Raw genomic sequence first — 13,137 nt, forward strand, 5'->3', positions numbered from 1 at the left:
AATCCGCAGGTACAATCTGCGTGTACAATCCGCGTGTACAATCCGCATGCACAATCCGCAGGTACAATCCGCGTGCACAATCCACAGGTACAATCCGCATCCGTTTTTCCTGCCAGGGAGAAGCGGGAACAATCTGCAGCATTTCTGCATCGTGGGCACTAGGCCTAAGAGACATGGCCAAAAAATCACTCCAGTGGGAAATAAGCACAATTCTAGAAGGGCGTGGTCTACAGGAGGCGGAACCATGACAACCAGTACGAGGGGAGGAGCGGGGACCGTCCCAGTGTTATTCACAGCGGGGGCGGGGACACGCCGCCGTTGTCATGGTTAGTGACGTCACTGAGGTGGGTGGAGTAGTGTCCCGTGACCGGATGTTTTCCCCGCGCGCCGGCCACTTCCGTTGTCTCTGGTTTCCGGCTGTGCGTTGCGGTGAGAGCTCCGGCCATGGGGCTGGAGTGGAGCCGAGTGGAGGAGCGGCGGCCCCTGCTGCCTCGGCCTCCGCGGGTGTTCGGGCGGCGCTGGCTGGTGCTGCTGCTCTTCTCCCTCCTCGGCTTCATGCAGGGCCTGGTGTGGAACAGCTGGGGGCCCATCCAGAACTCTGCCCGCTCCGCCTACGGCTTCAGCAGCCTGGACATCACCCTGCTCGTGCTGTGGGGCCCCATCGGCTTCCTGCCCTGCTTCTTCTTCATGTGGTTGATGGACACCCGGGGTGAGTGCTGCCCGACACCCGAAAATACACACACCCTAATAACGGGCGACACCGAAAATACACACACCCTAATAACGGGCGACACCGTGCTCCCCGACACCCAAAAATGCACACACCCTAATAACGGGCGACACTGTGCTGCCCGACACCCGAAAATACTCACACCCTAATAACGGGCGACACCGTGCTGCCCGACACCCGAAAATACTCACACCCTAATAACGGGCGACACCGTGCTGCCCGACACCCGAAAATACTCACACCCTAATAACGGGCGACACCGTGCTGCCCGACACCCGAAAATACTCACACCCTAATAACGGGCGACACCGTGCTGCCCGACACCCGAAAATACTCACACCCTAATAACGGGCGACACCGTGCTGCCCGACACCCGAAAATACTCACACCCTAATAACGGGCGACACCGTGCTGCCCGACACCCGAAAATACTCACACCCTAATAACGGGCGACACCGTGCTGCCCGACACCCGAAAATACTCACACCCTAATAACGGGCGACACCGTGCTGCCCGACACCCGAAAATACTCACACCCTAATAACGGGCGACACCGTGCTGCCCGACACCCGAAAATACTCACACCCTAATAACGGGCGACACCGTGCTGCCCGACACCCGAAAATACTCACACCCTAATAACGGGCGACACCGAAAATACACACACCCTAATAACGGGCGACACCGTGCTCCCCGACACCCAAAAATGCACACACCCTAATAACGGGCGACACCGTGCTGCCCGACACCCGAAAATACTCACACCCTAATAACGGACGACACTGTGCTGCCCGGCACCCGAAAATACACACACCCTAATAACGGGCGACACCGTGCTGCCCGACACCCGAAAATACTCACACCCTAATAACGGGCGACACCGTGCTGCCCGACACCCGAAAATACTCACACCCTAATAACGGGCGACACCGTGCTGCCCGACACCCGAAAATACTCACACCCTAATAACGGGCGACACCGTGCTGCCCGACACCCGAAAATACTCACACCCTAATAACGGGCGACACCGTGCTGCCCGACACCCGAAAATACTCACACCCTAATAACGGGCGACACCGTGCTGCCCGACACCCGAAAATACTCACACCCTAATAACGGGCGACACCGTTCTGCCCGACACCCGAAAATACTCACACCCTAATAACGGGCGACACCGTGCTGCCCGACACCCGAAAATACTCACACCCTAATAACGGGCGACACCGTGCTGCCCGACACCCGAAAATACTCACACCCTAATAACGGGCGACACCGTGCTGCCCGACACCCGAAAATACTCACACCCTAATAACGGGCGACACCGTGCTGCCCGACACCCGAAAATACTCACACCCTAATAACGGGCGACACCGTGCTGCCCGACACCCGAAAATACTCACACCCTAATAACGGGCGACACCGTGCTGCCCGACACCCGAAAATACTCACACCCTAATAACGGGCGACACCGTGCTGCCCGACACCCGAAAATACTCACACCCTAATAACGGGCGACACCGTTCTGCCCGACACCCGAAAATACTCACACCCTAATAACGGGCGACACCGTGCTGCCCGACACCCGAAAATACTCACACCCTAATAACGGGCGACACCGTGCTGCCCGACACCCGAAAATACTCACACCCTAATAACGGGCGACACCGTGCTGCCCGACACCCGAAAATACTCACACCCTAATAACGGGCGACACCGTGCTGCCCGACACCCGAAAATACTCACACACTAATAACGGGCGACACCGAAAATACACACACCCTAATAACGGGCGACACCGTGCTCCCCGACACCCAAAAATGCACACACCCTAATAACGGGCGACACCGTGCTGCCCGACACCCGAAAATACTCACACCCTAATAACGGGCGACACCGTGCTGCCCGACACCCGAAAATACTCACACCCTAATAACGGACGACACTGTGCTGCCCGGCACCCGAAAATACACACACCCTAATACCGGGCGACACCGTGCTGCCCGACACCTGAAAATACACACACCCTAATACCGGGCGACACCGTGCTGCCCGACACCCGAAAATACACACACCCTAATACCGGGCGACACCGTGCTGCCCGACACCCGAAAATACACACACCTTAATACCGGGCGACACCGTGCTGCCCGACACCCGAAAATACACACACCTTAATACCGGGCGACACCGTGCTGCCCGACACCCGAAAATACACACACCCTAATACCGGGTGACACCGTGCTGCCCGACACCCGAAAATACACACACCCTAATACCGGGCGACACCGTGCTGCCCGACACCCGAAAATACACACACCCTAATACCGGGCGACACCGTGCTGCCCGACACCCGAAAATACACACACCCTAATACCGGGCGACACCGTGCTGCCCGACACCCGAAAATACACACACCCTAATACCGGGCGACACCGTGCTGCCCGACACCCGAAAATACACACACCCTAATACCGGGCGACACCGTGCTGCCCGACACCCGAAAATACACACACCCTAATACCGGGCGACACCGTGCTGCCCGACACCCGAAAATACACACACCCTAATACCGGGCGACACCGTGCTGCCCGACACCCGAAAATACACACACCCTAATACCGGGCGACACCGTGCTGCCCGACACCCGAAAATACACACACCCTAATACCGGGCGACACCGTGCTGCCCGACACCCGAAAATACACACATCCTAATACCGGGCGACACCGTGCCGCCCGACACCCGAAAATACACACATCCTAATACCGGGCGACACCGTGCCGCCCGACACCCGAAAATACACACCCCCTAATACCGGGCGACACCGTGCTGCCCGACACCCGAAAATACACACATCCTAATACCGGGCGACACCGTGCTGCCCGACACCCGAAAATACACACCCCCTAATAACGGGCGACACCGTGCTGCCCGACACCCGAAAATACACACCCCCTAATAACGGGCGACACCGTGCTGCCCGACACCCGAAAATACACACACCCTAATAACGGGCGACACCGTGCTGCCCGACACCCGAAAATACTCACACCCTAATAACGGGCGACACCGTGCTGCCCGACACCCGAAAATACTCACACCCTAATAACGGGCGACACCGTGCTGCCCGACACCCGAAAATACACACCCCCTAATACCGGGCGACACCGTGCTGCCCGACACCCGAAAATACATACCCCCTAATACCGGGCGACACCGTGCTGCCCGACACCCGAAAATACACACCCCCTAATACCCGGCGACACCGTGCTGCCCGACACCCGAAAATACACACCCCCTAATACCGGGCGACACCGTGCTGCCCGACACCCGAAAATACACACCCCCTAATACCGGGCGACACCGTGCTGCCCGACACCCGAAAATACACACCCCCTAATACCGGGCGACACCGTGCTGCCCGACACCCGAAAATACACACCCCCTAATACCGGGCGACACCGTGCTGCCCGACACCCGAAAATACACACCCCCTAATACCGGGCGACACCGTGCTGCCCGACAACCGAAAATACACACACCCTAATAACGGGCGACACCGTGCTGCCCGACACCCGAAAATACACACACCCTAATACCGGGCGACACCGTGCTGCCCGACACCCGAAAATACAGACGCCCTAACAGGCGACACTGTGCTGCCCGCAAATACAGACCCCCCTAATAACGGGCAACACCATGCTACTTGGACACCCAAAACTACACACACCCTAATATCGGGTGACGCCGTGCTACCCAACACCTGAATATATCCCCCTGTATGCACCTGAATGTTAGCTGACATCTGCCAGACACCCGTGTACACCCTGGCCTTGCCCCATGCTGGTCCTGATAGTGACCCCCTCCCATACACCCCGATGTTACCTGTCATTACCGGAGCCGTGTGCATATTGCGGTCACATGTATGTACACGGAGGTGACGGCCATTACTCGAGCTGTGGGTGCTCCTATCTCTTCTCTGATGGCAGATGATAGGTGATTGGGCATGTTGGGAGTTCATTATGGCCGATCCTTTGTTCTCACAGCTGAAAGGCCAGATGCCACTATTGCAGAGAGGCTTTGTGCAGTGATTGGGGGATGGGGGGGGGTCACACATTCACAGAGATGGGGGTGGGGCGGTCTCAGGAAGAATTGCTAAATTGGACCCTCGCACAGCTGGACTCTCCACCAGCCCTGGTGCTTAATAAATAACTATTTTTTTTCTTCCAGAGCTTCTTTCAGTAATCTGAAACTTGTTCTTTACGTATGGGCCCCCCCCCCCATGTCCCTAAATGTGTGCTGATATCTGCTAGATGTCAGTACGGAGAGAGAAGAGGGCGGCCACCCATATCAGGGTGTTTATGAACAACCCCCCCATGTCTGTGCTGCCCCCTATGGTTTACCGGTAAATCCCCTCAGAATTTAATGAACCTTCCATGATAAAAGGATTTTCCAATTTTATGTAAAACTTCAGCTGTGTGCTGTGAATATTTCTGCAACTTTCGTAGAATTTGTTTTAATTACTTGAAGTTTTCAAGACCTCTGCTTGCTGCCAGCGAGTGGGATACAGAGACTGAAATGTCACCCACTTCATAAAGGGCAAGAAGCGTCTGTCCAATCGCCCACGGGCACGGGCTGCTCTTGACGTCATTAGTTTTACCATATACCGCAATAGGTAGCATGTGATCAAATGACTGCAGGTTCACCTCCTATGGGGACTAAAAAAGTAAAAATAAGTTTTACAAATATTTAGGAAAATGACTAGAGAAAAAATAAAATCCAAACAGCACCAGCAAACACACTAACTTCAAGCGGGTGTACGTCCTCGGGGTACAGGCCGGCACGATAGATATCAAAAAAATTGAAGACAGCACTCCTGTGGAAATTCCAGTGATTTATTAGCTCAAAGGAGCTAAGGCGACGTTTCGTCTCTGTGTTTCAGCCTTTCTCGAGCAATGTGACATGTGCACAAGAGGAATATTTAACCATATACAATCATCTATTCCAATTATATCAATAAAATGCAATAGTGGCGTGAAAAATTCATGAGATATCAATAAACATGATTCAATACAGTAATCAATGTGATTTACAATACACCTCATAGCAATTACATACATAATTCATATCATAGCAATAGCCTATATCTCAGTTAATTGATAAAAAGCCATACAAGTGTCATTAATCAAATACATACACATTTCATCACTTCATATCATCAGGTAAAACCGCCAAAATTCGGCGTCTAGGAGAGGCACACCACGCATGTCAGGGCGCAGGCCGTATGCAAACTGGATCCGGGAAACCGGAAGTAGCGGCAGCGCCATCTTAAATCAGGTCCATAGTTTGGGCAACCATTGGGCATGCGTTGCTGACGTCGTCACACCCACAGCGCCATCTTGGATGTAGAAAGATCATTTCTCCAATGCGCACGCTCCGGGGATGTCACACCTAACGGTGCCCTTTTCCTTATGGGCATAATGCCCACGCTTCAAGTCAGCAAATATATTGATAAAAAAAGAGATTCAACCAATAATTAACTCTTAACTATTAAAGTATGGAGAGTTTGAACAAGCTTAGTAATGAACGAGTCTCAGAAAATGGCGACACGACACACATTTTATTGTTACAAACTTCAAAAGTGTTTTAATTTTTTTTTTTTTTTTTTTAAATTACTAAATATAAACCAAAAAAAACATTACACGTTCAGTTTCGCCCTAATCGAACTGATGTGGATAATCGGGTCACCAGCTCCTGGCTACTGCAGAGTGAACGCTGGGAAAGCAAAACCTGAAACACGGGCAGGACAGGGGGGGTCTTCTTTTCCAGTTTCCCCACAACTTGGATTTTTTTTTTGCCCAAGAATCTTATGCCGTCATACAATGATCTAGATGGAGAAATAGAAGTTATGGCACCTGGAAAAAGGGAGGGAAGAGCAAAAGTGCAGAAACGTTAATTAGCTCCAATGGGCAGGTGTTCAGTTGTAGCAACTTTCATTTTACCAGGATGAAATGCGCTATCCCAGGAATAATTTAATATCAAAGCTCCTGAAAGTCTGTTATTTGATGTCATTTTAGTGTTTATTGCTTAAAATTACCTTTTTCGTAATTTTTGCCTCTTGTAGCTTTGTTGCTGCTTGTGGCAGTTCTTGTCAATATCGGTCTCCTTCCCCCTCTGGCAGCTGATATAGCCCCTTCTTACGTCCCCTGTCAGCTGTGGTGCCACGTCCTGCAGAGGCCGCTTCTTGTCTGTCTCGCAGGCTATTTCTCCTGCATTGCACAGGGGGTCACTATGCAGAGACCCCAGCAGCGCTCAGCGCATTAGATGGATGTGCGCATTGCTATGCGCTGAACACCGGGAGGTGCTATACCATGGATGTAAAAGGCATCGCTCTGCAGCGGATGCAGGGAAGTGTTTGTCTGGATAATTGCTCATTTGTGGATGTACATATACTCTTCGCCTCCCGTCATGTTCGTGGTGATTGCGCCGGTGGCTGGTGAGATAATTAGAGCGCTGTCGATCCTGCTGCGCGGGAACACTTTACACTTCTGACAGCATGTTACAGGGATGACATCCCAGGATCCGCGGCTGTGAGAGCTGTCACCCGCTAAGACGTTAATGTGACTTGTCAGCCCTCAAACACCCCAGACATGAAAAACAAGTCAGCCAGAAATAGAGGAAAATCCCGGCACCGGATCCGCTGTCGTCTGGATCAAACTGCAGGTCTCATCGGGAGCTGTCACAAAACTCACTTTCTTAATTGCTTCTGTTTTTTTGAAACTTTGGATAATTATTTTTTCCGACTGTTTATCTTCCATCCATAGATGGTGCTGTAAATGCTCTGTGCTGCAGTCGTGCCATCTGGTGCCACAGCTCCTAGGCTCCTCCTGGCTGTGACGTCACCAGTTTCTCCATAGACGTCTCGTGACTCGCCTCGCTGCTTGTTTATAAGGACTCGTTCTGGGGCGTCTGACGTCTGTTGGCACGGACCTGTAGGTGTCGGCAGCCAGTTGCCTGTCACTAACCCCCCTCCATTCTGCCCCCTTCTGTTTGTAGTGGGGTACTGTAATGCAGCGGTGCAGAAAGTTGCGCAAAGTCAAAATGAAATGAATGTAAGATAAAATATCCCGGGGACTCCAGATGCATGTGACCGAGGGAGCCGCGGTCCGGTCCTGGAGCCGGGACCACACCTGTGATTCTAAAGCGGCGTAGGAGAAGTACAGACAGTCACGCCAACAGGCTGATCCATCGGATAATTGGGAGTGATCCCGTAGGATTATTTTCCTTCCTATGTTTGACTACTTTGCCCGAGGTAAAAGCCGCCGGGACGGCCACATTAATGCAGAGGAGGCCTTATCTGCGTCCTTTGTCAGTGTTTGCTTTATTGGGAGCCTCTGAGGTCCATTATCCTCCTCTTTCTTTCTCCATCTCCTTAGTTAGTCTTCTGGCTCGTGTCTGGAGATGGTCTGTGACGCGCTGCTCTGGCCTCGCTCCTGATAACCATTACAATGCTGAACATTGCAGCGACAATTGTTCTTGCACAAAGTAAAACCACAGAAATGCAGAACCCCAACTTCACAGCCCCTGACTGTAGTAATGAGGGGTGCGCTGCCTGTCTCGCCCCTTCTGTCCAGCGTTTCCTCTTCACCGATCCCCACTGATTTCTGACTGGACTGAAGAGTGACATCCGATATACGACATGTGATTGCTGCAAACAATCGCAGGGCTCAATGGCGACATCCCTGGCTCAGCATTGACACCCCATCTGTAACATGCTGCAGCCAGTCACTTAGTGGGAATTCCAGTGTACATTGGACAAGACCGCTGCAGCCATATGAAACCCTTTAACTCTTGGAGCCACATTAAACCCCCTTGGCCGCACTGCGTTACATGGGTAGCAGGATGGTACAGATAACGAGTAGAGTAGTTCTATATGTTCTTTTAAATATGTGGAAAGCTGGGTGACAACCCCCTTACGAGCGCTCAAATGCTGGCTATAACGCGACCCCCTGACCATCAACAAGGCTCGGATATGGTGGTTCAGGTGGCCGGGCGATCACAGATCTGCTCCACAAATACCGATGGTATTAACTTTTTCTCTTTTCTTCATTCACTTAGTTTATTTTTTTATTAATTAACAAATTACATTTCAGTCTTCCATGTATGAAGCGTCTTGGGATGCTTTGACATTGCGCTTTTCTCCACATACATGGGTCCCGTCCGGGCTTGCTTCTGAATTCCCCCTGCAAAACGGGATGCGGACGTATGTCAACGTGGACGTAGACCATAATGGTGCCGGCAGATCGATCGGGCACTCTGTCGTGCATCTTTTTTGGATGTATACGCTTACTGGAGGAGGACACTCGGACATATGACGGGACCCACGAACGTGGAGAAAAGCCCAGTGTGCAAGCAGCCTTACTCTGCAGCAGCGGCGCACATCTTCTGCACAGCGCTGCTCACATTCTGCAGCGGGAGCAGTCTTCTGTGTATACGAGTCGTGTATGATGAGTATCGGGTCTGTGCTCGCAGCTTTCTGTACAGTCAGATCCTGGGAAGATGCAGCCGTTCTCTTCATCCATCACCACCACATAGGGCTGATAACTGTGTGCGGTCTCTGCGCACAATGTGGAGTCTGAACGTGCCCTAATGACCGTTCTCCTGAGCTGACCCGGCCATGATGGCGCCCGGCCATGATAAAGCGCCAGCGCCGACCTCTGCTGCCTCCTTACAGATTCCTCCCGCGCTCCCATTACACTGTATCTCTCAAATTGCTTCTCTTGTGCGTCCGGCTAATCCCGGTCTCATTACTGTTCCCAGGTCTCCGTGTCACCGTCCTCCTCACGCTGCTCTTAATGGTGGTCGGCTCCGGCCTGCGATGTGTCCCAGTGTCAGACTTGGGAGTAAGGAGATGGTAAGTTATGTGAGACGCCACAAAATGACCAAGTGTGAAGGTGATCGCTGCTCCGGGGGTTTATAACTAATCCACAGTGTAATCATGATGGCGATAAGCTCACATATTCTGATAGTAATGTCATAATGAGCAGAATAGTGAGTGCAGCTCTGGGGTATAATACAGGATGTAACTCCAGATTTCACTGAGCTATCCATTAAATGCTTGGATACAGCACTCAGTGAACAGCCATCTTCTTTAGCAATGACCTTTCGTGGCTTACCCTCCTTGTGGAGTGTCAGTGACTGCCTTCTGGACATCTGTCAAGTCAGCAGTCTTCCCCATGATTGTGGAGCCTACTGAAACAGACCAAGGGACCTTTTTAAATTAATTTGAAGCCTTTGCAGGTGTTTTTTGTAAATTATTCTAATTTACTGAGATAATGACTTGTGTTTTCATTGGCTGTAAGCCATAATCATCAACATTAACAGAAATAAACACGTGAAATAGATCCCTCTATGTGTAATGACTCTATATAATAGATCCCTCTGTGTGCAATGACTCTATATAATAGATCCCTCTGTGTGTAATGACTCTATCTAATAGATCCCTCTGTGTGTAATGACTCTATATAATAGACCCCTCTGTGTGTAGTGACTCTATAGAATAGATCCCTCTGCGTGTAATGACTCTATAGAATAGATCCCTCTGTGTGTAATGACTCTATAGAATAGATCCCTCTGCGTGTAATGACTCTATAGAATAGGTCCCTCTGCGTGTACTGACTCTCTAGAATAGGTCCCTCTGCGTGTAATGACTCTCTAGAATAGGTCCCTCTGCGTGTAATGACTCTCTAGAATAGGTCCCTCTGCGTGTACTGACTCTCTAGAATAGGTCCCTCTGCGTGTACTGACTCTCTAGAATAGGTCCCTCTGCGTGTACTGACTCTCTAGAATAGGTCCCTCTGCGTGTACTGACTCTCTAGAATAGGTCCCTCTGCGTGTACTGACTCTCTAGAATAGGTCCCTCTGCGTGTACTGACTCTCTAGAATAGGTCCCTCTGCGTGTACTGACTCTCTAGAATAGGTCCCTCTGCGTGCAAGGACTCTCTAGAATAGGTCCCTCTGCGTGCAAGGACTTTCTAGAATAGGTCCTTCTGCGCGCAAGGACTCTCTAGAATAGGTCCCTCTGCGCGCAAGGACTCTCTAGAATAGCTCCCTCTGCGCGCAAGGACTCTCTAGAATAGCTCCCTCTGCGCGCAAGGACTCTCTAGAATAGCTCCCTCTGCGCGCAAGGACTCTCTAGAATAGCTCCCTCTGCGCGCAAGGACTCTCTAGAATAGCTCCCTCTGCGCGCAAGGACTCTCTAGAATAGCTCCCTCTGCGCGCAAGGACTCTCTAGAATAGCTCCCTCTGCGCGCAAGGACTCTCTAGAATAGCTCCCTCTGCGCGCAAGGACTCTCTAGAATAGCTCCCTCTGCGCGCAAGGACTCTCTAGAATAGCTCCCTCTGCGCGCAAGGACTCTCTAGAATAGCTCCCTCTGCGCGCAAGGACTCTCTAGAATAGCTCCCTCTGCGCGCAAGGACTCTCTAGAATAGCTCCCTCTGCGCGCAAGGACTCTCTAGAATAGCTCCCTCTGCGCGCAAGGACTCTCTAGAATAGCTCCCTCTGCGCGCAAGGACTCTCTAGAATAGCTCCCTCTGCGCGCAAGGACTCTCTAGAATAGCTCCCTCTGCGCGCAAGGACTCTCTAGAATAGCTCCCTCTGCGCGCAAGGACTCTCTAGAATAGCTCCCTCTGCGCGCAAGGACTCTCTAGAATAGCTCCCTCTGCGCGCAAGGACTCTCTAGAATAGCTCCCTCTGCGCGCAAGGACTCTCTAGAATAGCTCCCTCTGCGCGCAAGGACTCTCTAGAATAGCTCCCTCTGCGCGCAAGGACTCTCTAGAATAGCTCCCTCTGCGCGCAAGGACTCTCTAGAATAGCTCCCTCTGCGCGCAAGGACTCTCTAGAATAGCTCCCTCTGCGCGCAAGGACTCTCTAGAATAGCTCCCTCTGCGCGCAAGGACTCTCTAGAATAGCTCCCTCTGCGCGCAAGGACTCTCTAGAATAGCTCCCTCTGCGCGCAAGGACTCTCTAGAATAGCTCCCTCTGCGCGCAAGGACTCTCTAGAATAGCTCCCTCTGCGCGCAAGGACTCTCTAGAATAGCTCCCTCTGCGCGCAAGGACTCTCTAGAATAGCTCCCTCTGCGCGCAAGGACTCTCTAGAATAGCTCCCTCTGCGCGCAAGGACTCTCTAGAATAGCTCCCTCTGCGCGCAAGGACTCTCTAGAATAGCTCCCTCTGCGCGCAAGGACTCTCTAGAATAGCTCCCTCTGCGCGCAAGGACTCTCTAGAATAGCTCCCTCTGCGCGCAAGGACTCTCTAGAATAGCTCCCTCTGCGCGCAAGGACTCTCTAGAATAGCTCCCTCTGCGCGCAAGGACTCTCTAGAATAGCTCCCTCTGCGCGCAAGGACTCTCTAGAATAGCTCCCTCTGCGCGCAAGGACTCTCTAGAATAGCTCCCTCTGCGCGCAAGGACTCTCTAGAATAGCTCCCTCTGCGCGCAAGGACTCTCTAGAATAGCTCCCTCTGCGCGCAAGGACTCTCTAGAATAGCTCCCTCTGCGCGCAAGGACTCTCTAGAATAGCTCCCTCTGCGCGCAAGGACTCTCTAGAATAGCTCCCTCTGCGCGCAAGGACTCTCTAGAATAGCTCCCTCTGCGCGCAAGGACTCTCTAGAATAGCTCCCTCTGCGCGCAAGGACTCTCTAGAATAGCTCCCTCTGCGCGCAAGGACTCTCTAGAATAGCTCCCTCTGCGCGCAAGGACTCTCTAGAATAGCTCCCTCTGCGCGCAAGGACTCTCTAGAATAGCTCCCTCTGCGCGCAAGGACTCTCTAGAATAGCTCCCTCTGCGCGCAAGGACTCTCTAGAATAGCTCCCTCTGCGCGCAAGGACTCTCTAGAATAGCTCCCTCTGCGCGCAAGGACTCTCTAGAATAGCTCCCTCTGCGCGCAAGGACTCTCTAGAATAGCTCCCTCTGCGCGCAAGGACTCTCTAGCATAGCTCCCTCTGCGCGCAAGGACTCTCTAGCATAGCTCCCTCTGCGCGCAAGGACTCTCTAGCATAGCTCCCTCTGCGCGCAAGGACTCTCTAGCATAGCTCCCTCTGCGCGCAAGGACTCTCTAGCATAGCTCCCTCTGCGCGCAAGGACTCTCTAGCATAGCTCCCTCTGCGCGCAAGGACTCTCTAGCATAGCTCCCTCTGCGCGCAAGGACTCTCTAGCATAGCTCCCTCTGCGCGCAAGGACTCTCTAGCATAGCTCCCTCTGCGCGCAAGGACTCTCTAGCATAGCTCCCTCTGCGCGCAAGGACTCTCTAGCATAGCTCCCTCTGCGCGCAAGGACTCTCTAGCATAGCTCCCTCTGCGCGCAAGGACTCTCTAGCATAGCTCCCTCTGCGCGCAAGGACTCTCTAGC

The 13,137-nt window shown here is 52.5% G+C and overlaps 1 protein-coding gene across 2 annotated transcripts in view; it reads left to right on the forward strand.

Moving 5' to 3' along the window:
* The first annotated feature begins 345 nt into the window (after positions 1 to 345).
* SLC49A4 (solute carrier family 49 member 4) overlaps positions 346 to 13,137 on the forward strand; it is a 55,138-nt gene continuing 42,346 nt past the window's right edge. For both annotated transcript variants that reach the window (XM_073647517.1, XM_073647518.1), the window contains exons 1-2: positions 346 to 709; positions 9,551 to 9,644. In XM_073647517.1, coding sequence (XP_073503618.1) covers positions 445 to 709; positions 9,551 to 9,644 — 359 coding nt within the window. In that variant the 5' untranslated portion in view covers positions 346 to 444. The remainder of the gene's footprint in view (positions 710 to 9,550; positions 9,645 to 13,137) is intronic.

This window comes from Phyllobates terribilis, unplaced genomic scaffold, assembly GCF_046119375.1.
Source record: "Phyllobates terribilis strain yellow unplaced genomic scaffold, ASM4611937v1 Scaffold_9__5_contigs__length_417890890, whole genome shotgun sequence".
Lineage (NCBI taxonomy): Eukaryota > Metazoa > Chordata > Amphibia > Anura > Dendrobatidae > Phyllobates > Phyllobates terribilis.